General features: G+C 50.4%; 1 protein-coding gene across 1 annotated transcript in view; it reads right to left on the bottom strand.

Annotated features, from left to right (window-relative positions):
- Positions 1–21,863: 21,863 nt before the first annotated feature.
- Positions 21,864–25,027, bottom strand: part of GFOD1 (glucose-fructose oxidoreductase domain containing 1) — a 114,105-nt gene continuing 110,941 nt past the window's right edge. Inside the window, exon 2 of the mRNA XM_042985702.1 lies at positions 21,864–24,597. Within this exon, the coding sequence (XP_042841636.1) occupies positions 23,678–24,597 (920 nt within the window). The 3' untranslated portion in view covers positions 21,864–23,677. The remainder of the gene's footprint in view (positions 24,598–25,027) is intronic.

The following is a 25,027-nucleotide window of genomic DNA, read 5'->3' as shown; positions in this document are numbered from 1 at the left end:
CCCAAACTAGCTAAGCCTGAGATGTGACAAAGGTCAGCATTTGATGACAATGTCCAGATGCAGCCGTAGATGGTACACCCATGGGGGAGAAAAAAACCGCAAAGCTAGGATGTTACATGCATTTTAAAATGAATTCTTGGGCATTCAATCAAATCCTGAACCAAGTGCCTGTCGAGAATCCCCTCCACGTGGGGTTAGATTTTCCCCGGTTTCCAGCAGTAGAAACTGCTTGGTACAATTCTCAACAGCAGCAGCAGAGGGTAGCAACGGCAGGTGGTTGGGAGATTCCTCCTGAGGCACCCGAGGGACTTGGAGTTCTGCCTCCAGGTATTTCCAGATGCTGGGGAAGAGAAGGCTGGCCCGGGCTTGCCAGGAAAACCACACATCCATCTTGCGGAGGGAAACGCTGAGCAAGACAATAGGGACCTCTTTATTCCCTCAAGGAAAAAGAGTAATAGCTAAATTTCTTGAGTGCCTACTATTTCAAGAGCTATGTCTCTGTTAAGCCACTTAATTATCTTCACAACCTGAAGAAGTTGCTATTATTGTTACCATCCACATTTTGTAGGAAATGAGTTCAAGTGGACACAACTTGTAAATAAATGGTTGATATTCTGCTTCCAGAGTCCACATACTTCAACATTACATTGTATTCCGTCTCCAGGAAGTGGTATTGTTATTGGAGTGTGTGTGTGTGTGTGTGTGTGTGTGTGTTTGCATTTTGGTGCCCAGAGAGTTTTTGTTAGTTTGTTTACATTTCGGGTAAGATGAATAACTTGTAGATATTTTTATCTTTTCTTTTAAACTAAGACACAGTAAGAAACAAGTTACTCTGGTTTGCGAGAGCAGAGCCACTCAAATCGTGTTCTCGTGACTAGTGCTGGTCCCTGAACTATCATGGGTCTGCAACAAGGAAGTACAGAAATTCAGAGCAAGCATTTAGGCCCTCTTGTAGCAATTTGACAGCAATTTTAGGCCTGTTGGATCTAATGATGAAAATTGAGGGCTTGTATTTTGTATCTTTATTTTATTCCCCTAGTAGTGTATATTTATTATATTTGAGAAAAGTGAAATCCACAACAGATTGGACTTTTTTATTTTTAAAAAGCTGATTCTTCGCCGCAAGATTGCTTGAAATCACTGCAGTAGAGTTCATAACACAGACATAACAGTCTGTAGGGTTTGGGACAGGTTCCTTTTACAGCGGAAATGAGCAGCTAACACGGTTATTACAACACGGAGGGGCTACAAAATTATGAAAAAACAGATGGAGTATGGAATAACTTTTTAAAACCCTGTTCTCAGGTATTGCTGAAGTGCAGACATTTGATACAGCAAAGGATTCTGAGGTCCATGTAATAAAAGAGGCTTTCGTCTTGATCTATTCCTAGTCACTTACCTTAGAAAATACCTGATTTTCAGTTGAAAGGTGAGCCCTTGGTCTCCTCCATCCCGCTTTGGCATCAAAAAGTTACTATTTAGGAATGTAGGGAGAAAATTTTTCTGGCATTTCTCAGGGAACAACAAAAATCAAACAAAAAACAACTTGTCAAGGCATAAGTAAAATTTTAAAATGGGGGCAGTGGGGCGCCTGGGTGGCTCGGTCGGTTAAGTGCTGGCCTTCAGCTCAGGTCATGATCTCGAGGTTCACGAGTTCGAGCCCCACATCAGGCTCTCTGCTGTCAGCACCCAGCCCACTTCAGATCCTCTGTCTCCCTCTCTCTCTGCCCCTCCCCATTCACTCTCTCTCAAAAGTAAATAAACATTAAAAAAAAAAAATTAAAATGGGGGTGGAGTTTGTTAGGGTAAGGGAGAAAAAAGGGAACCGTTCGTGGCTCACTGGCAAGTGTTTTCCTCCTCTGAGGAAATAAAGGGGGAAATGCTTAGTTGTCTTGATTCAGGAGAACCCGCTTCAGAGTGCACCAACACGGAGTAGATATCCATCCGTGTAATATGATTTGCCAGGATGTGTTTCCCAATTCCCGCCCCCCCCCCCCAGCATGCCTCCCCTGCTCCTGCTCTGCATTTAAATGCCCTTCTTTGGGGGTGCCTGGGTGGCTCAGTCAGAGGAGCGGGTCCAGCTTCAGCTCAGGCCATGATCTCACGGTTCATGAGTTTGAGCCCCGAATGGGGCTCTGTGCTGACAGCTCAGAGCCTGGAGCCTGCTTCCTATTCTGTGTCTCCCTCTCCCTCTGCCCCTCTCCCCCTCACGCTCTGTCTCTTTCTCTCAAAAATAAATAAACGTTAAGAAAAAATTATAAATGCCCTTCTTTGACTTACGATTCTGCCCACTATCAGAAAGCAAGGAGCCCTGGAAGGACCAGTACATGCAACCAAACTGATCACTTGTATCCTGGTGTGGACGAGTTTATCAGACCGACCCAGAGAGCGGGGTGGGAAAGAAGGGCTCGAGGGGCCTGGCAGTGCTTCAGTTGTTCATTCCTATTGAGCAAACACTCCGAGTCACCGCTGTGTGCCAAGCACCGGGAACGCACGTCCCCGCCCCCAAGGAGTTGACTGTCTACTGAAGGAGATACAAATGAATCCAGAAAAATCACGCAGATATTGGATGCTTTCACGCATATACAAGGTGGTACAGAGGGGTCAGAGGAGAATGCATGCAGCCTGGGGCAGAGGGCGGGGCTGTGCCAGCCGTAGCCAGAAAGGTTAATGGGGAGGTGGTTAGAGCCTACTGGTGACTGTGAGACCTTGGGCCTTTTCTCTGAGTGAAGAGGGGAGCCTTCTGCAGAGGGGTGACATGATCGGACTCATACTTTATTAAAAAAGAAAACAGAACAACAACAACAACCCAGGGGCGCCTGGGTAGCTCAGTCGGTTGAGCATCCAACTCTTGATTTTGGCTCGAATCGTGATGTCAGGGTCATGGGATCAAGCCCCACTTGGGGCTCCGTGCTGAACATGGAGCCTACTTAGCTGAAGTCGGGTCTTTGACGAGTGACCTAAATCAAAAGTCAAGTCAGGTGTGGCCACTGCTGAGAATTTGGAAGCTAGCCCTTGGTGGGTCAGAGCGGGGGAACTTCCTGTCGGGGTGCCACAGGGCCGTCAGAAACAAGACCGAATTTCTCAGCCTTGCAGGCAGGTGTGGCCATGAGACTTAAGTCCCGGACCAAAGGATGTGACGGGGGCGGTATGTGTAAAATTTGGGGTCATACCCTCAAAGAGAAGGGACCCGTTCTCCCATTTACTTTTTCCTGCTGCCTGGAATGCAAAGACAGGGGTGAGCCATCTAGAACCATCCAGACAAAGTCAACTTCCTAGGAAAGACAGAGCAACCGGACCAAGAAGCCAGGTGCATGACACCTTAGCCGAGAACACCCACGGCTCCTGCGTTAGCTGTTACGAGAGAGAAAAATATCCTCATCTTGCTTAAGCCTCTGCTGTTTTAGACTCTGTTTTATGCAGCCAAACTTATATTCCAATGAACACAGACTTCCAGAAAAATATCCCCCCAAGACCACTGCTTTGAAGGCCATAAAACCAATTTGAACAGACATGTGAACACAAAGGTGCCAGCTTTACATCTGGAAGAAGGTCAGCGACAGAGAGGAGATCAGAGAGCTCTTTGTGGGCTAGGAAGAAGTCTCAGCAAGATCCACTCCCACCCCCGGTTCTGAGCGCTTTTAGCCTTGGAGTGCTGTTAAGTTATTCTGAATCTAGTCCTCTTTCCACCTCTGTGAAGCCTTTACTCTCTTCATTCTCCACCCTTATCCAAGTCATTTTGCCATCGCTCCTCCTCCAAGATGCCTGAAACGAAATCTAATCTCTCAGTCTTACGCTTGACCCGATTATCCTAAATTTCAGACCAGAGGCGACTCCATTGCAGTCTCCCAAAGGACTCTCTCAGCACTCCTCCCCTATGTCCTCACACTTGCTCAGGTTGGATTCTCCTGATGTGTGGTTCCCAAGAGGACCCTAAAACCATTTGCTGAGCCCAGAGGTGGCTTACCCAATGTAAGTTCCCCCTTTCTCCCTCTTCCCACAAACGTGTGTTAAGCCCTTATTCTTTGCCAGGGATCATACTGGGCACCAGCCCGGACCACTGGCACCGGGCGACACACGTGCAAAGTCCAGGCATCATGTGACACAGGTGTTCGGTGACTCACTTCCGTCGGTAGGATTTAAGGCCGTATGTATGAGTGATGCAGGTACGGGGAAGGGAGTATGTGAGAACTTTTCTGCATGGGGTCAGAGCAGAATTTCAACACAATGTAAAGAATGAAAGTCTAATTTTAAAATTTAAAAAAAAATGTTTAGGGGCGCCTGGGTGGCGCAGTCGGTGAAGCGTCCGACTTCAGCCAGGTCACAATCTCGCAGTCTGTGAGTTCGAGCCCCGCGTCAGGCTCTGGGCTGATGGCTCGGAGCCTGGAGCCTGTTTCCGATTCTGTGTCTCCCTCTCTCTTTGCCCCTCCCCCGTTCATGCTCTGTCTCTCTCTGTCCCAAAAATAAATAAAAAACGTTGAAAAAAAAATTAAAAAAAAAATGTTTAAATGTTTATTTATTTTTGAGACACAGAGAGACAGAGTGCAAGCGGGGGAGGGGCAGAGAGAGAAGGAGACAGAGAATCCGAAGCAGGCTCCGGGCTCTGAGCTGTCAGCACAGGGCCCAATGTGGGGCTCAAACTCACCAACCATGGATCATGACCTGAGTGGAAGTTGGAGGCTTAACCAACTGAGCAACCCAGGTGCCCCTAACAGTCTAACTTTAAATAGGTGGGTGATAGGTAGTCCTAAAGGAAAGCCGACTTAGAATTTTAGGACATTTCCAGAAATCAACATGCTAGTACACCTTAACATTAATTTACTTTATAAAATAAATTGCACTGCAGACCTCAGCTCAAATTAATATTCTATTGGGGGGCGCCCGGGTGGCTCAGTCGGTTGAGTGTCTGACTTCGGCTCAGGTCATGATCTCCCTGTTCCTGAGTTCAAGCCCTGCATCAGGCTCCGTGCTAACGGCACAGAGCCTGCTTGGGATCCTCTCTCTGCCCCTCCCTCCTTCTCTCTCTCTCTCTCTCTCTCAAAATAACTTAAAATTTTTTGAATAAAAAAAAATGAGTGTCCTCCTGGTTTATCAAGCAAGTCCAATGGGAAGTCAAAGGGGTCTGAATATTTCTATCAACACAGAGCTGCAGTTTGCAAACTGTGGATTGTAAAGAGTCCTCTTTGCTTTGGATCACCAGGAACACTTTCTCCTTGGAAGTGGTCTCTCAAATGCCGCCTGGAGCTCTTGGCCTGGCCCTTCTCCTTAGCGCCTGATCAGTGGGAGATTGTTAGTACTATCAGAGGAGGGAAGCGCTAGGGTAAAGGTAGCAGTGGTCAGACATCGCTGGCCTTTCCCAATGTAATCTGCCCTCCGTACAGATATTGGTTAGGCTATGACATCTATCATTTGGTATCTGTGTTACCCGTGGCAAGTTGCTCAGCCTGTCTGAGCTCCGGATGTGGAAGAGGGTAACCCACAGTGAGGGTGGTTGTAGGATTAAAGGAAGGCACCGTCACACTTGGCACACTTCTGTGGCTGAATAGGGTTCCAGCTCCTGCCAACTCTCCATGGACGAAGTTCTTGCCCTCCTACCTCCGCTCCCTTGTATACTCGTCTTTTCTAGCGAATCACTATAGAGTTACCGGCCCCGCCTATGCACAGCCGGAGCCACACCCCCTCTCTGCACCACCGGCAGAGAGTGGGACGGAACCCACTTCTCTATAAAGTCCTGCTCCCCCTGAGCAGTCCTGAGTGCCACACCACCCACTCACTCTTACTTTGGCCCCTGTCTTGGGGTCCCTCATCCACCAATCAGCAGACGCCAAGGCCCACCAGCCCTTATCTGTGCAGATTGTCTGTCTTCCATCAACCCCACGTAGGCCAATCAGGGCAAGGTAGGCGCCCCTAGAACCTTGTGAAAAAGGTGGGGGAGACAGAGAGACTTGGCCCACCTCTCTGCCTTCCCCAAACCTGCTCCTTTTCAAATGGGTGCCATACTGAAAAACGATCTGATCGCTCAAGTATCTTTCAGGCAAAATCAACAAGCAGCTTTCATCGGGACTATTTGTACTTTAGTATGGGTAAACCTCTAGCCAGTAGGACGAAGTTTCAGCTATAAACAATAGGACGGGAAGAGAGAATTCCGGGAGTCCAGTCGTTCCAGACCCTCAAATCAGACTCGCTGGGCCAGTTTATTTCACCGCAAGGCGGGTTCTACTCATCGGAGGATTGTACAAGGAGCTTCTTGCCTAGGTGGCCTTGAAAAGATGTCTTAGGATGCACGTATTATAAAACCAAAAGGTTGGAAAAGTTGTCTTAGAGGCCACTCTGTCTAATCAGGATTTAACAATAGAAGTTATAACTGGGGCACCTGGGTGGCTCAATCCGTTAAGCATCCCAATCTTGATCCCAGTTCAGGCCTTGATCTCAGCATGGGGAGTTCAAGCCCCATGTTAAGCTCTCCACTGAGTGTGATGCCTACTTTAAAAAAAAAAAAAAAAGAAGAACCAAAATCTGTAACGAACTTATCAAACTCCACACCTGAAAAACAAATAATCCAGTGAAGAAACGGGCAGAAGACATGAATAGACACTTCTCCAAAGAAGACATCCAGATGGCCAACAGGCACGTGAAAAGATGCTCGTCACTCCTCGTCAGAGAAATACAAATCAAAACCACACTGAGATATCACCTCATGCCAGTCAGAGTGGCTAAAGTGAACAAATCAGGAGGCTATAGGTGCTGGCGAGGATGCAGAGAAACGGGAACCCTCTTGCACTGCTGGTGGGAATGCAAACTGGTGCGGCCGCTCTGGAAAACAGTGTGGAGGTTCCTCAAAAAATTACAAATAGATCTACCCTATGACCCAGCAATAGCACTGCTAGGAATTTACCCAAGGGATACAGGAGTGCTGATGCATTGGGGCACTTGTACCCCAATGTTTATAGCAGCGCTGTCAACCATAGCCACATTATGGAAAGAGCCTAAATGTCCATCGAGGGATGAATGGATAAAGAAGATGTGTCTTGGGGCACTTGGCTGACTCGGTTGGGCGTCCAATTTCAGCTCAGGTCATGATCTCACAGTCTGTGAGTTTGAGCCCCGCATCGGGGCTGCTGACAGCTCAGAGCCCGGAGCCTGTTTCAGATTCTGTGTCTCCCTCTCTCTCTCTTCCCCTCCCCCACTCATGCTCTGTCTCTGTCTCTCTCAAAAATAAATAAACATAGGGGTGCCTGGGTGGCGCAGTCGGTTAAGCGTCCGACTTCAGCCAGGTCACGATCTCGAGGTCCGTGAGTTCGAGCCCCGCGTCAGGCTCTGGGCTGATGGCTCGGAGCCTGGAGCCTGTTTCCGATTCTGTGTCTCCCTCTCTCTCTCTGCCCCTCCCCCGTTCATGCTCTGCCTCTCTCTGTCCCAAAAATAAATAAAAAACGTTGAAAAAAAAATTAAAAAAAAAATAAATAAATAAACATAAAAAATTTTTTTAAAAAAATAAAAAAGAAGATGTGGTTTATATACACAATGGGATACTACTTGGCAATGAGAAAGGATGAAATCCTGCCATTTGCAGCAACGCGGATGGAACTGGAAGGTACCATGTTGAGTGAAACAAGTTAGAGAAAGATGGATATCACGTGTTTTCACTCGTATGCGGATCCCGAGAAACTTGACAGAAGGCCATGGGGGAAGGGAAGGGGAAAAAGTAGCTATAAACAGAGAGGGAGGGAGGCAAACCATAAGAGACCCTTAAATACAACAAACTGAGGGTTGATGGGGGAAAGTGGGCGATGGGCAGGGAGGAGGGCACTTGTTGGGATGAGCACTGGGTGTTGTATGTAAGCCAATTTGACAATAAATTATATTTAAAAAAAAAAAAGAAGTTAAAACGTCCCCACAAGTACAAAAAAAATGAATCACAGGCCCAAGCAAAAAACTGAACGGCCCACAAAAACCCCATTAGTCATAAAGGCAGGAGGGAGCGCAAGAATGTGTGGAATCTGCACATCTTGAACGCTTACCTGTGTCCCTGAGAATTTCTAGGCGCCATGATGAAACTGACGACCTGACGCCCAGAATACTAACCTCAGCCAACAGCAAGGGGAGAATGCGGGAAAGAGAACTGAAGGCACCTGTCCAGATCAGAACACCAATCGAAAAGCATGGCCCTCATTTGTAGCCAGCTGCACTTGAGTCTCCCGAATTCAAGCTGAGAAAGGAAGGCCTGTGGGGTAGCTCACTGGCTGGGGAAGGCCTTTTGCCTCTACCTCTCCTCTGGGAAAGGCACGTTCTCTACGACAGAAATGGGGTGGGCAGGGGGCATCTGCGTTGAAGGTGGGACACCGGTGCGTGCGACATGACATCCAGATCTCTGCTGTCCCCATGGTGACCGGGGCCACAGCTGGGAAGTTCCTAGGGTCCTTCCATTTTTAGTTTCCTTCTAAAAAAATTTTTTTTAATGTTTTTATTTATCTTTGAGACAGAGAGAGACAGAGCATGAGCAGGGGAAGGGCGGAGAGAGAGGGAGACCCAGAATCAGAAGCAGGCTCCAGGCTCCGAGCTGTCAGCACAGAGCCCGATGCGGGGCTTGAACTCACGGACTGTGAGATCATGACCTGAGCCGAAGTCGGATGCTTAACCGACTGAGCCACCCAGGCACCCCTCTTTTTCTTCCTGAAGGAATTCCTAGACATTATGGGTTGGCTTGACTATTGACATAGTATGGTTGATACACTATCACCTTGAAATAATTTACCATCTTCCCCCTGCCTTCTAAGCTTATAACTTAAGTCTTAGGAGGCAGAGTATGGGGAGGGTGGAATATCAAGCCATTGGTTTTCTGGGAAGACCAACGTGACCATCCCCCAAAATATATAGGCGTGTATATATTAGGCACCTGGCTAAGGAAACACCTGACCAACATGTTCCCTTTCTCCATCCTGACCCATTCTACTTGTTTTTCACGCAGACAAGCTCCATGAAGATTAATCACAGCTGATGAGTATACTTTTTGCAGAGCCAGAAAAAAAAAAAGAAAGAAAAGTAAAAAGGAGGAGTTAGGAAGAAAGGCAGGTAGCTGGTAGCTGGCTAGAAGCAAAAGGACTCAGATGCCCGTGAATGTGGGGGAAGCTGGTTGAACGTGAAAGCCGTCTGCTCTCCAGATAGACTGCTGAATACCCAGTGGAACCTCTTAGGGCACAGTAAGAATACAAACCACTCTAGCAGCTTCCTTTTTTGGCATCTGTTCGCCTGAGCATCAACTTCTTTTAGGCTCGACCCATATTTGTCCATACTGGAAAAACACAAGGTTGACGGGCTCACAATATTCTTGCCCATCCTAGAGAGAGTTAAATCAATATTAGCAATTCTAAGCCGAAGACCAGTTCTGACCTGTTGAAAGCTCTTAGAATCTGAGATTTATTTTTCTGCTAGAAAAGACTTTAGGAGACTATCAGCTGGCTCTGTGACTTGAAGAAAGGAAAGAATTATTTTTAAAAAAAATTTTTTTTGCATTTATTTTTGAGAGACAGAGAACAGTGAGGGAGGGGCAGAGAGAGAGGGAGACCCAGAATCCGAAGCAGGCTCCAGGCTCCGAGCTGTCAGCACAGACCCCAAGGCAGGGCTTGAACTCACAAACTGTGAGATCATGACCTGAACCGAAGTTGGATGCTTAACCAACTGAGCCACCCAGGCGCCCCAAGGAAGGAATTATTAATGCAATTTCTGTTTTGGAGTAAGGCAGCTGAACCATAGAAGAGAGGAATTAATTTTCCCAAAGTCCTGCAGCCAGAAAGGGGTGGGGAGTGAGAATTGAAGCCACCCCCTTTGGCAAAGTCCTGTCTTACATCCTGTTGTCTCTCTGGCTGATGAGTGAAATCACGATGCGTTCCAAGGAATCAATCCTTTCCATGCTGGGAAGAGGCAGTGGGGAGCCAACAGGTGGTTACTCACAAGGCTGCTGAAATCTGCAAAGGGAGTAACAGGAGTGTTTCTGGAACCCTGGCTGTCCATTAGAACCATCAGAAGAGCTGTGATTGAGCCCCCCCCCCCCTTTGTGATTTCTGATTTGGCAGGTCTGGGGTGGGACTGGCCATTTGTATGTCTAACAAGTTCCCCCGCTGAGGCTGATGCCATGAACTCAGGACACCGTTTGGACAAACTCTGACCCAGAGGCAACTCTTCAAGCTACAATTGCTAGTCCTGAGCCTAAGAGTCTGTTGTGCCCCCTTAGAGAGGACTTGGGGTGCACAGTTGGGCAAGAGGGTAGTTCTGATTAGGAATCCCAGTAAAAAATGATCACAGAGCACATAACTCCCATTATCCTATGTACTATTTCTCAGGTGTCCTGGAGCACGAAAAAGTTGCCAACTAGCAATCCAGAATATAAAGGTCAGAATTGAAAGGTTGATCTTATTTCTTTTATGTTTCTTTATTTATTTTGAGAGAGAGAGAGAATCCAAGGAGGCTCCGTACTGCCAGCACAGAGCTCATTGCGGGGCACGAACTCACGAACCGTGAGACTGTGACCTGAGCCAAAACCAAGGGTCAGACGCTTAACCTCCTGAGACACCCAGGTGCCCCGATCATATTGCTTTTCTTAGCTTCAAGTAAAGTCTCTTGAAACTCATGCTAGAACTAGTTAATCCTCGCAAACAGCTCTAAAAAGGCTATAAATGGTCTATTATCAGGCGTTGTGGCAAGCCAGTAACCCAGAGCAAGAAAAGCAGGATACAGGGAGATCCAGGGCCTGTCTTTCCCCCGTGGGGCTTGTCTGGACTCCTCTACTGCACCTTATAGGGTAATTGCCAGGACTTCGGTCACAGAATGAGGTCTGAGAACAACCTGCTCTCAGAGGAAAGGCAGCAGTGAAACAAAAACACAATGGGCGCGGCAGCCTCCTGGTTCTCTGGATTTAACCAGCAGTCTCTGCTGCTCCCTGGATCCCGAGTCTCCGCGCTGAACCATGCCTGAGCCGGGCAAGTCCACAATGGAAGGAATCGTGCGTGAGTTGGTAAAAATCCGACAGAGGGGGCAGTGGAATAGAAGTCACAGAGGCGCGGACGGTGTTGGTGACCCAGGGGGAGAGTGTTACATGATGAGAGCCATTCTCGAGAGGCGGCTATTAATCTCCGATGCACTTGTAAACCCAGAGCCGTGCCTCACCCAACCCAAGATCCCTTCCACAAAACGCTGAGATGTTGATGTGCGCGGTGGCACAGCATAATGTAACGCTCTAGAGAGTGACGAAACACAAAGCTTGGGGGAATTCGAATCCCCAACCGAATAACCTCGCCCCCCCCCCCCCCCCGCCCGACCCTACTGGTGGGATTGGGGCAAACCCACAGAGCCAAGCTGCTCGAATGTGGGAGGCCTTGAGACTTTGAGACTTGAGATTTTAAGTGATTCCTTAACAGGGAGAGACAAGAATTTAGGGACCCCCCGGTAACTTTGCCAGGTCACTACGGCCCCTTTGGCCAGTGTCTGAGTTGGCGCCCTACGTCAGTCTGTGGCCAAAGCCATGCTGCTCCTTGGTTTCTCTGAGTGACACAGAAGGGCTGAGGCTCTGGGGGAATCTATCCAGCTGGGGTTGAAGGTTTCACGGTGTCGTACTCTGGACCCGCTTTTGTTCCCTAAAATCTGAACTGCCCCAGGGTATGGATCGATGGAAGTAGTTTCAACCCTACAGATACACCACATGGTGTTGACTTTCAGGGGATTTAACTTTTCTGAACATATCACTTGTGAAAAGACTCTTTCTAATACCTTTAGCCGGGGTCAAGGACACCAAAAGGCCGGTTACAGAAAGTACAAGGAGGCTTTAGCACAAACTTTGGGGGTTGTTTGTGACCGGGGCTTGAATTGTTTCACAAGCCCTGGCCTAATTTCCGCAAAGCTTTCAACGCTGAGGATGAAAGGCATTCCAGAGCTGAAAAGGATTCTATCCTCAGAAGTGCTGGGCCTACCAGCTCTCTGCTGACTTCCGACAGGCTTCGGAGAGAACCCTTTCATACTGGCTACCACTCATGGTAACAGCCGCGCCCTAGAAACGAGATCGTCTTTTTCCATAAAGAAATACACATCGTCCTTTGGCTTGCAGGTTCTCCAGCGCGACAGGGCTCTGGGTGGCGGCAAAGAGGCTTAGGAGAGGAGGCGTCCCCTGACCTGATCAGGGGAAGAGATATAGAGGAGGAGGCTCCGTCACCTGGAAAGCTTAAAAAAAATTTTTTTGTTTTAAGTTTTGGTAAAATACGCAAAACATAAAATTGACCAACGTAACCATCTTTAAGCGTAGCAGTCAGTGGTCCTTGGTACGTTCACGTGATGGTACAACCATCAGCACCCTCTCTCTCCAGTTTTACAATCTTTTAATGAGAATTTTAATGTAGATTTCTTTTTAGAAAGCCATTAAAAAGAGTGAGGTCGGGGTGTCCGGGTGGCTCAGTCGGCTAAGCGTCTGACTTGGTCTCAGGTCATGATCTCACGGTCTGTGAGTTCGAGCCCCACGTCGGGCTCTGGGCTGACGGCTCAGAGCCTGGAGCCTGCTTCCGATTCTGTGTCTCCCTCTCTCTCTGCCCCTCCCCCACTCATGCTCTGCCTCTTCTCTGTCTCTCAAGACTAAATAAAAATATTGAAAAAAAAATTTTTTTAACAATAAAAAAAATAAAAAGAAGGAGGTCGATCTTATATGCTGATGCGGAAGGATGTTAAAAATACATTATTAAGAGAAAGAGCCAGACACAGAGCAGTGTGCACAGCATAGATAACATTTGTGTGAGTGCTCAGATAACTTCAGGGAGAGGGTACCGATTGTTGGTGGGGGTTACCTCTAGAAAGTGGAAATGTGGGTCTGGGATGGAAGGGATTTTAACTTTCATTGTATACCTCTTTCACAGGGTAGGTTTTAAAAAAGTGTCTTTTTTAAAAAATGTTTATCTTTTGAGAGAGAGAGAGAGAGAGCAAGCTGGAGAGGGGCAGAGAGAGAGGGAGACACAGAATCGGAAGCAGGCTCCAGGCTCCGAGCTGTCAGCACAGAGCCCGACGCGGGGCTCGAACCCACGAACCGTGAGATCATGACCTGAGCTGAAGCCAGACGCTGAACCTACTGAGCCACCCAGGCGCCCCAAGAAACAATATATACTAAGTCACCAGGAAAACAGGTAGGTAGATTCTCATCACGCAGCCTCGGTTTGGATGAATGAAAGCAACATGTGATTATAAACAGGGAAGGGAGAAACCTGGATGTCACAGGCAACCTGATGAGAGAGAGGAGCCAGGTCAGAGCTGAGGACCGAGCCAAGGGTCCAAGACCCAGAGGCCAGGACTAGATGTAGCCGATGAACAGCCATGCCTGCTGGGCTGGGTCCACTCCATCCGGGGACTTCCTTCAAGAAGGCTCTGGTACGAGAGGCGGAGGCAGATGGGAGTGGCGTCCTGGTGGCCAAGGTCTTTGGAAGCTGAGGAGGGGCGAAAGACCCTGTGTGTGCACAAAAAAGGGGGGGGGTGCTGAATGACAGATTCTTCAGTGGAGGGTGTGTCCCCGGGGCCCAGGAGGGAGACAGCAGGGGGAGACGGCAGATGATGAATCCTTGAAGACTTCAGGTTTGGGAGAGTGGCAAATGGGAAAAGCACCAAGAAAGGAGGGTGGCATCCAAGATACACTTGGCTTCTGGTGCCCATTTAACACAGAGGCTGGCCCTGGAAATTGTCCAGCGAATGCCAACAGCTTGCTCTGAGCCGCTCTAGAGGCGAATCAGCCAGCCTTTTTAAGGTTCCCGTAAGACTTCCTCCTTCATTCCTTTTTGTCTGCTCTCCTCGTCCTCACCCAAGCTGTTCTCAGAGCACAGATGAGGCCTGCCAGTCACAGAGGAACCATATTTCAGATACCTCATGTAACAGTTACTTACCTCTAGAACCTTCCCTATCTTACGTGCATAACTCTGGCCTTTCATCTATTTTCCCCATCATCTGCTTTTACCCTGGGCACGAACTCCCACTCCCTCCCCCCCCCACCGCCCTCCCTTCCCCTCACTGCCCCCCATGACTGCCAGCTCCCCCTTCTCTTTCCTTTCCCCATCCCTTGCCTCCCACGCGCTTCATCAGTGATCCGTAGAGTGTTAGTCCGTCACAGCCAGATCGATACACGGCTGTTCTTTCCAGGCCAGCTCTTCTCCACCGTTTCATGGCAGGAACCTGAATGCCAAGTCCAGACTCAGCCTGGCATATTGAGGAGTGACTGACTGACTTCTCCGGGCTCCCCTGTTAGCTCCCACATCCCGGACAAGCAGCCTCTGAAGGCTTAGAGGGACAGTGGGGGCTCTGGTCTTGCTCCCCACCCCACTCCTGACCCTTGTTATCTCATTGGCTGTCATGGCTTCCTGGGCCTGGATTTTGAGTAGTCTGGAGTCCCAAGGCAGCCTCAAACAGCCCTTGTCTGACTTCTGACTTCTGATTTAGACCCCTTGGTGCTCTCTAAAAAGGGTGTTAGTGCCTTGGGGGAGTTCCAGACTGAGGACTGCTTAGAGCCTTGGGGGCTGTGGACATGCTGTCCATATCTGCAGCCACACAAGACGCTCTTAGGGGTCCCCTCCTTCCTGATGGCCAATGATGAATGAGTCAGAGACAATGGGATGCACATACGTATATGATCCAGACTGCGATTCTGGGATTGAGACCCATCAGTGTACCAATCATTGACCAAGAAATGAATTAATCTAGAACTGCCCAAGAAGGGGTCCTAAAAAATTATTTAGTCCTTCATTTTCACGCATTCCTAAAGAGAGAGGTTTCCAAATGATACAAGGCGACCAGAACCTGTGTAAAAGTAGGAGAGCAAGGTGTTACCAGGATTAGGATGACGCTTTAGAGGAAATCCAACAACCGGTTTAGATGTGGGGAGCACATCTTGTAGAGCCGTGGTTGGCCCCCAGCTATGCTATCAGGCTGTTATAGTTCAAGTCTCGGGAATTTAGCCGGCAGATGTAGGTGCAGAAGAAGTCTGAACTTGAATGAACAAGGCAAAGGATTTTAAATATTTTGTACCAGCTTTTTTGCAGAGGTTTTGGCTTAAGTAGGCTGTAAAACCGTCCATCTGGTTGTGAATTGGCCCAAACTCTCTGCAGGGGCGTCTTTTTCGTCCTTGTCTCGGACAGCCTTCCAGCAGGGGGCACTGTGACTGCAGAGTGTACCTGCCCAGGGATATCTAGGCGGAGGGATCTTTTCTGCTTAGGCAAGAGTAAGGTGGGTGTGGGTTAGTAAAATGGAAGCCTACTCTCTAGACCGAGGTGAAATTATCTTTCTCATTTCTGTACAGAATCCTGCATACTTTGTATAGGTGTGAGTCTCGTAACAATTGTTGCAGTGATTTTGACGTTCAGACTGAACCAGCCAGACTTGTCCCAACAGGTGCTAAAAATGCACGAGATAAAACAGCAGGTGAGAAGAGAAATGGGAAAATGGTTCTGTGTGTGCGTGTGCAGCAGCGGGCGGAGGGCAGCGGTGAGAGGTAGGTGGGCAAAGGTGGACACGCAGGTTTCTCTTCCTTTGACCTTGTCAACGATTCGAATGCCTTGCAACACAATTGCATCCGTTCTTTTTAAGCAACAACCGAAGGACTGTGAAAGCAACGCTGGTCAGGTCCTGTGATTTCATACGAGGCGGTAGAATACCTGGTTTACAAAACAGGAAACGGGCTTGAATGGAAAGAAACCAACATCACTAGGAGATTCCAAATGTGTAGAGGCACAAATGGCTCCTGGATTGCAAAGGTACATAAATGCTTAGGTGAGTGCAGTCTCCCATCAGGGCCGGGTGTCAGGCCACTCTGGTGCCCGGACGACTAGACCCCATCACCACCATCCCTTATACTCGGGCAGATGGCGCCTTTAGCTTTGGCAAAGACTCATCCTTACTGCCTTCTTCAGAACCTTCACAACAGGTCCTCGATTTACCGCAGTGCCGTAAGATGTGAGTGTTACATGTGCACTGTAATAATCCATGGAGATGCAGGCTGTCCTACTGTCTTAATGGACGGACTGCGATCTGAATTCATTAACATCAGGACCTCCTTGTGAAGGAGTGAATAACGAGATTGCGGCTTTGTGAAATTATGTCTAATTCCTATTTTTTTTTACGTTTATTTATTTCTAGAGAGAGAATGAGTGGGGAAGGGGCAGTGAGAGAGGCAGAGAATCCCAAGCAGGCTCTGCGCTTATCACTGCAGACTCCGACGCGGGGCTCGATCCCACAAACTGTGAGATCATGGCTGGGCCGAAATTGAGAGCTGGCACTTAACCGACTGAGCCGCCCAGGCGCCCCTCCTAACTGTTCTTAAGTGATGGGAAAGCATGGACCGTAAGATCTATCTATGTGCAGAGAAGTGGAAAGACAGCAGGAGGTGGAAAGGAAAAGCCAGCCCATCCATGGGGAATCTCATTAGGCTCAGCTCCATCCAAGATGGTTGCTCTGACATGCTGCTGACAACGAATTAAGCAAAGATGCTCTTGTAAGGATGCTCTTGTTGGGCCCATTAGAGTATCTTTCCGAGCTTGGTGTGAGATATTAGGTTAAGGTATTAAAATAATAGAATTCTAAAACCTGCTCCCCCATTGTAAAGTCTACATTGTCATCTTGTTGTCTGGACTAAGCTTTCACACACACACACACACACACACACACACACACACAGCCCTCCAGGCATCCTCAGCCCCCCGCCCCCTTCCCCCAGCCAGGTGGCCTCAGGTAGATTATCTCCCCTCCACCTCCACATTTCCAAAATGATGTTTTGTACCAGACTGCTCTAAAGTGCCTCCAGTTCTAACGTTCAGTGAATCTTTAGGACAGTTGATTCCCACGGTCAGTTTCACGGATGCTGACACATGGACAGCATCCCTCACACCACACACACACACACACACACACACACACACACACACTAGAGGTACCACCATCATTCCTTCCCACCCACGTTCTTGCCTCAGAGCCCACAGACTGGCCAGGTACCTAAGTCATGAGCCAGAGCACCCGGGTCTAAGAACAGGAAAACAGAAGGAATTGTAGCTTCTCTTCAATCTTTATTGGCTACTTTCATTTCCTTATCCCACCAATGCAGGTCGGGGAGGGCAGCAAAAGGTCATGTGTAAGGTGGCACATGCCAGCTGGCTAAGCGATGCTAACCACGGTCCCCTGAGTCTTGCAGCAGCAACAGTGGGCATCTATCAGCTCCTGGGTCTGGAGCTCAGACTGCACGGCCCAAGGACCGCCCCGCCCCCCCTCCGCCCCCCCCACCGCAGGGACCGTCTCCTCCCACAGTAAGTTTGGCCTTAAAAACACTACAAACAGTTGCATTCATTGTCCTTTTTTTTTTCCTTTTTCTTTTTGCCTTTAATAATAATAAAAAAAGAAAACCAAAACCTTCTATAATTTATAAGCTATTTTTTGCTATCTACATTATATATAAAATATAGACTCTGTTTACTGTATAACACACATCTTTTCCCCTTGATAAATAACTCTTTAAAATATCTAGTATACATGCCTTGACTTTTTATATAGAAGTTTGGTTTTATACATATACATACATATATATATACTCATGTTTGTAAAACGCAATAAATACGTACTTGACAATATCCACCAAACAAATGTAATTTGGGTTAAAAAAAAAAAAAAGAAGAAGAAGAAATGGTAGTAAAAGCACCAGGCAGCAAACAGAAAGCCATAATTGCCAGAAACTTCTCCCTCCCCTGGGCAAGGCACAGGGCAGAATACTAAATATATTTAAATATGTTTGGATGCCTGAAGGAGAAGGAGGGGCGCAAAGTAGCTGCTGGGGTCACTTGCTTTTGTTTTGTTTCTCAACCTGGGGTTAGACCAGAGTCACAGGTAGGTCATTGCGTTTATGAGGAGAAACCACAGGGGCTCATCCAACGGCTTAGCCCTTGTGACGGCTGCAGAGGACAGCAGAGATCAGGACGAGGAGTGACAGAAACAGCATGACCCTATGGCTATGCTGTAGGCCCCGGCCACACTGGCCCAGGCCAGCTTTTGACGCTTCACTAAGCCGAGAGCTGTTGCATGCAACGCGTCTTAGGATTACTCGCTGCTGGTTTCAACAAAAAGAGGGCACAGCAGATTCAAGAGCATTCAGCAGTGCAACACTTTAGTAGCCTGGCCAAGAGCCAGGGGCTTCGGGGGCCCTCGCAAGGGCTCCAGGAAATAGGGACTGACCCGGGGAAGAGAAGGCTCAGGAGGCCACCGCCTTCCGCTGCTAACGGCTGTGGTCGCTTGGCTACGGTGCTGGCCTCACCTCCAGGCTCAGACCACCGAGCTCATCACCCCTGATGGCAGCGTGGGAGGACTTCGCTCCTCTTGCGGGAAGTCCTGGGAGCCTGACTCCCAGTCAGGGTCGTCCCTGGAGACTCAGCACTGCCATTGGCCGGCTTCCCTGCCTGGTGGGGGGGCAGCGGCGGGGGTGGGGGCGGAGGTGGGGGGTGCGGACAAGCCAGGTAGAACATGCCAGCTGCCGCTTAAGACTGAAGCCGCACTGCAGACGCACACGGCTTTCCTTTCATGGCCCTCCTCCCCTCCTCCCTGTCCCGAAAAGGACTGGAGCGCAGGGGCTCTGAGAGTTTGTTTTCGACGAGCTCTCCAAGGTCATGGCCTCCGCCCTGTAAAACTTCAGGGCTCTGATGGCCAACAAATAGGAGGCAACAGGTGAAGCAGGAGGCCTGACTCTGCACCTAGGAGGAGAGCGGAGGGCCACCGAAGCAGAGCGGGCCTCGGGAAACCCCAAGGGTGGTGTTGTGTCCCCCATCCTTGCCACGTAGAACACCGACTACGGATAACTGTTCGCACCACGATCACGATGGAAACGCAGAGCAGCTAGTTTCTGAGGACATCCAAGACCTAATGGCGTTGCTAAGAAATGGATGCGACCGCAGCAGCTGGGGGAATACGGTCGTCACAGGTCTGAATTGTAATTGTCGCTCGTTCACCCACTAGCCGGGGGACCTCAGACGAGTCGTTTCACCTCTCTGCCTCCCTGTCCCCATCTGAGAGCCCTGACGGTGCTACGCGCAGCCGCAAGGGGCTTAGAATGCAGCTCCGAAGAAGCGGGGGTGACCTCTGCTGTCACCGAACCTCTCGGGGCTGTGACAACAGGATGTGAGTACCCGGGGCTCTGACATCCCTTCAGAGACAAACAGAGCTCCTTCCTCCCCGGGATGTCTCCCCAGCGTGCTGCCATCCCCCTGCCACAATAAAAGGCGATCCTCCCGGAGACCTAATTTCCGACCCAGGTCAAATTCAACAGCTGCGACTCTGAGCCAAGATGAAGAGAGTTGACAGCGTGTGCAGGTATGAAGGCAAAACGCACAGGTAAAACCGGAGTCACAAGCAAATGAACTGGAAAAGCCCCGCCCCCTGAGAAGAACACGTGCCGCTGTTAGACCACCAAGGGCAAGATCCAAGGCCACCTGTGACGGTCGGCCAATGACGTCTTGAAAATCCCCAGCTCCTCGGTTTGCTGCATCACCGACGATCGAAATCGACTCAGCAAGTCGATTTTCAAGGAAGGAAGCTGAGTGCTACTTCCATTCTGGAAGGGGCAGAAACACCGACTACTTCTATTCGCGGCCCTGTCAGGAACCTTCTGGCAGAACATCAAATGTGGCATTCTGCTCAGCGGGAGGGTACGGACTGCAGTGGCGTAGAGCCCCACACAAGTCACACTCGGCATGAGTCCCGGATGCGCCACAGGGCGTGAGGACAGCCCCCTCAGTGTTCAGCGAGGAGTGCTTTCCTGCCTGGCGACAACTTCAGGGGTACGCACCTCTCTTCGTGGGAGGCAGCGCGGTTTGGAGAAGACAAGCTTTGGACCCAGGTGACTCAGCTTCTGCTTTAATCGCCGTGTGACTGTGCGCAAGTCACTCTTCCTTTCCGAGCCTCGATTTTCTCACGTGTGTAATGGGAAGAACGAGAGCCAATGCCTCGGGGTTGCTGAGGGCATTAAGCGAGATCATTCACCTAAAATACCCTGCGCACGCTGGATGATCAAGAAATGTTGGTGCACAGAGGATGCTTGGATGGCTCTCTGCAGACGGGAGAAGGGGGCCGGGAGAAGCTCAGCTTAAACTGGAGTCAGCCACGGCTGCCACCGCAGGGTCCACGTACATGTGACACACAGCTATTTCCCGCCCAGTAGATCAGGAGTGTGTGTGGCACCCTGCGACGTCTCTCCCCACCGAGAGGGGACGTCAGAGAAAAGCTGACAGTGGTCATGGACTTGCTCTCCAGAAGAGCACTCAAGAGAATCCAAATTTTTCAAATAAGCCCAGAGCGTCCCCAGCCCTTGTGAATGCCAGGTGAGAACCCGTGATGCCCCGTCCTCTCTCAATCAGTAGCACGAGCCAACGTTTCCAGGACCGGAGGCGTGCGTCCCCAGAAAAACGGGAACAAATCAAGCCGCAGGGACTAAATGTGAGACCCTAAGGCGGTGCCTCCGGGACACCGGATCTTTGAAACACAGTAACCTAAGCAGACACGGGCCGGATCACTGCTCGGGGCTTCATCCTGGGTCAGAGTGGTGCTGAGGGAACCCAGACCCCAGAGCGCACGAGTCGGCGTTGGCCCCAGTGAGCCCTGTGGGGAGCTTGAGATCTCAGCTGCCCGCTGCGGCTCCCAATCGAGGTTTGCCAAGTGGTAGTTCGGGGGTAAAAGGAGCACGAAAGAAAGATCTTAAACTCATCTCCGGGAATTTTTGTATTTAAAAAAATGAACTACCGGGGCGCCTGGGTGGCTCAGTCGGTTAGGCATCCGACTTCGGCTCAGGTCACGATCTCATAGTCTGTGGGTTCGAGCCCCGCATCGGGCTCTGTGCTGACAGCTCAGAGCCTGGAGCCTGCTTCCGATTCTGTGTCTCCCTCTCTCTCTGCCCCTCCCCTGCTCATGCTGTCTCTCTCTGTCGCAAAAATAAATAAAAACATTAAAAAAAAGTTTTTTAAAAATAAAAAAAAAATGAACTACCTAGGTCTTTTCTTCCTCTCGTTCCTGTATCTACCTACTACATGCATTTCAGTAGGTAGGATTTGAGAACACTCACTAAAATATTTTTCATGCTTCTGTTAAAGAATATATATTCTTTCTATATCCCCTAGCCTCAAACGAGAATCTGTGTTTTAGACACTATTTATCACAGGACTCAGAGGCCTTTGGAAGAAAATAAAAAAAACTTCCCAAGTCTTTGGGTTAAGTACAGAAACATAAAATTAAAACCCCTGGAATATCCCTACTTAGATTATAAACGACTCAGAAAAATGAGACCCATAGAGTTTAATCTAAGTTTTCTTTCCCTTCATCTTTAATCACAGCCTTTCAGGCTAGACAGAAAAAAAAAAAAATTCTTTCCACTCAGTTCCTACAAAAGTTATTTCTCCAGAAGGCAATTTAGGAGAACCTGAACCGACAGAGTCCACGGCACGGCTGTCTGCTCCCACTATTACTGGGGCACATCCATGCTACCAAATCTCTGGTTTTGAGTTGGTAGCTACGAAAGCCAGCATGCTCACCACGAAGTAATGATGTCAGGGACCATAACATACCCTGGAGAGTTCCAGCTGACTCACCTAGCCGTGTTGCAGCAGCGGGGTGACTCTTCTGGGGAAGGCAATCCTTCCTCACTGTGCCGGAAAATGACCCAACATTCCTGCGGTGTTTGGACATGCCCACCAAGCACCCCCCCGGGGCAGCCCGGGCATCACAGTGTATTGACCCTGGGAGGAGAATGGACAATACAATGGACTATATATACTGTTCATTTCCAGATTCTGCCTCCTCAGAGCCTGGGGCGGGGGTGGGGGGGGGGGGTGGGAAGTGGTGGGGGGAGGGGCTCTCGGCCCCTTAAATTCCCTTCTACCCCTACTGCCAGTCATCTGAAAAGGCGTCTAAACCTCAGGTGTGTGCCAAAGACAACCGTTGGGTTTCCGTGACCTGTGAACAAAAGCTATGGAGATTCAGAAGTTCTCGTCTTCCCCAGTCAACCCTGACAAGTGTCTAATGGGGGGGGGGGGGGTGGAGGATTAAGGATAATTTCCCAGTTTCAAAATATTTGACTTGCTGTTTCTTTCAAGAGAGAGGTCTGAATTTTTAAGAGCTATTTCAGCGACATTTGGTGGTGGTGAGGACTGACAAACCCGTGTGTGTGTGTGTGTGTGTGTGCGCGCGTGTGCATCTCTAACAGTTCCCCTTTGCAACCACCCCACTCCAAGCCTGCAGCCGTCTGCCATTTCCAGTAATACCTCTCTGTAATCAGGGCGTGACAAGGGAGACAAGAGACCAAGGAGGGGAAAAATACGTTTTTCCCCCCAACGTGACCCTTCTCAACCCTACGTGAAGATACCCCTCCGTGGCTCTAACACCCCATATTAGAAACACTGAAAGTGATGTTCCTTAATTGTCCTTCTGTTTTAATACCCATTCAAAAACTTGCAGGTGTCAGAATCCTGAAAGCAAAGGTCAAAGCTAAGGAAAACACCCTTGACATTTTCTTTTTTCTTTTTTTTTTAAGGGAAGACGATTATATCTGCGTGGAACCGAAGGCTTCCCTTTTAAATTCACAAAGCCGGGTGAATCTCCTAAAAGTCCTTTACCGGCTTGGTTGGAGACACGGGTGTTGGAGACCAAAGCCCGCCAAGGGCTGGCTCCCTTTCCCATCTGCTGGGACATCCGCACTGCAACAAGTGGGGCCCGCAGCATGCGAGGGCGGCTCGGGAGCTTGTAGTCTGACCCATTCAGGCTGTGCCCTTGACTGGAGAGCCACCGGAGAGGACACTTGAGCGCCACATCCCTTTACACTTAGTTCTACCCCACCGGAAACAGGATTAAAGGCAGCTCCCCGCCGCTTTGTAATTGATGCCAAACCCAAAGGGCTATTGTTTATTCTCTGCCTACTCTGCTTCCACGCAGCCTGCGTTCTGGTGCTCTCCTCTGGGCTTACTTGCTATTCCCGGCTCTCCCTTATCCCATCTGGGGGCCGGGCGCAGGGCAAGGTACCAATTAGGAAGACACACCCTCCCGCTTCCTATGAGGACGACCAATCAATCAAGCACACTGTTCACTCTGCTACCAAGTAGCCTTTCCTCCAGATATTTTAAGTGGCCTTCCGGAATTTGAGCCTTCTCATTAGCCCACTGCACCCCCGCCTCCCCCCAGACTAACAGGCTTCTGCGGACGGGTGAGGATTTGCCTTCTCCCGCCAGAGGCATGTGGCCGGGAAGCCGGCACCCACCGAGCTGGCCACTGGGTCGCGGGAGCATTTGGCTTGCCAAGGAGGCCGATGGGTAGGGGAGGGCTGAGGGAGGAGGAAAGCACCCCCTCTTTGCTTCTCATGGTAAGGGGGCCACAGAGGCTAAGCCGCCTCCTCCTCATGCAAACGCCCCGCAGGGGTGATCTCGGGAAGAACAGGCCCCCTGAACACTCCCGGGCTGTTGGCTCGGCCAGCCGACAGTCTTATTAGGTGCCCCTCACCCAGGCTGGGGGGTTCACCTTCCCAGGCGCCGCTTAACTCACCCTGCCCCTCCACCTTCCCGCCCCCGCACTCCTCGCGGCCACCTCTGCCCCAGCACGCCTTCCCCCTCTCCGGGCTCCACGCTGAAGACCTGAGTCCCCCTGGGTCCCCCCGTCCGTGCTAACAGTACAGGGACATCCTGCTCCGCCGCATGGCCTCGCTGATCAGGTAGGCGGGGCTCAGCTCGGGCTCCTCCGTCATGATGGCAATGTTCTGCCACTCGCCCGTCTGGCTGGACCTCTTGATGGTGTCCACCACGCACAGGGCGTACAGGCAGTCGTCGAAGGTGGCGGCCATGGTGAGCGGCCGCCCGTCCCACGTGCGCCGGTCGTCCTGGTCCTGGAAGGCCTGGCGCACGGCCTGCATCATCTTGATGGTGCCGCGCAGGTAGGGCGCGGGGATGTCGCTGAAGGCCTTCTCGGGCAGCAGGGAGTTGCTGACGGGCGTGGCGTCCTGTAGCAGCAGCTCCTGCTCGGGGGCGCTGTTGCGCTGCCCGTACAGGTCCGTGCCCACCGCCAGGAGGCGCCCGGCCGAGCCCACCACGGTCACGTCCTGCTTGAACTCGCCCGGCACGTTGAAGTTGAGGGTGACGGTGCAGCACACGCCGCCCTCCAGCACCATCTGGAAGGTGCAGAAGTCGTCGCTGGTGATCTGGCGGATGCCCTTGATGTGGTCCGTCTGCTTGACGAAGGTCTTGAGCAGCCCGTGGACCTTGACGGCCTTCTGGCCGGTCAGGAAGGTGAGCAGGTCGATGATGTAGGTGCCCACCGAGTGCAGGCCGCCGCCGCCCATCAGGTCGTCGCAGCTCCAGTTGTACTTCTTGCCCAGCAGGCTGCCGCCGTGCACCTGCACCTCGCACACCAGCAGCTCGCCCACGTAGCCCTCCTCGATGAGCTGCTTCATGCGCACGAAGGCCGGCAGGAAGCGCAGCACGTTGCCCATGATGCTCATGAGCTTGGGGTAGTAGTGGGCGGCCGACATCATGCGGAAGGCGTCGAGCGGCGTGGCCGTGCGGTCGCAGATGACGTTCTTGCCGATGCCTGCGGGGCGGGAGCAAAAACAGCCGTGAGGGCGCGGGCGTGAGCGGCGGTAGGGGGCGCTGTGGCCCCCGGACGCTAACCTTGCAGCGAGCGCGCCAGACCTGACCTGATCCCCGCTTTCCAGTCTGAAAAGAGCCCGTAGCGCCAGTTATTTAGGCAAAAGTAATAGAACCTAAGGTATGTTTAAGATCTACTCATGGGGCGCCTGGGTGGCTCAGTCGGTTAAGCGGCCAACTTCGGCTCAGGTCATGATCTCGCAGTCTGTGAGTTCGAGCCCCGCGTCGGGCTCTGTGCTGACCGCTCGGAGCCTGGAGCCTGTTTCGGATTCTGTGTCTCCCTCTCTCTCTGATCCTCCCCCGTTCATGCTCTGTCTCTCTCTGTCTCAAAAATAAATAAACGTTAAAAAAATTAAAAAAAAAAATCTACTCTA

This window comes from Panthera tigris, chromosome B2, assembly GCF_018350195.1.
Source record: "Panthera tigris isolate Pti1 chromosome B2, P.tigris_Pti1_mat1.1, whole genome shotgun sequence".
Lineage (NCBI taxonomy): Eukaryota > Metazoa > Chordata > Mammalia > Carnivora > Felidae > Panthera > Panthera tigris.
Note: the sequence above shows the minus strand (reverse complement) of the source record. Positions and strands in the feature narration are given on the sequence as shown.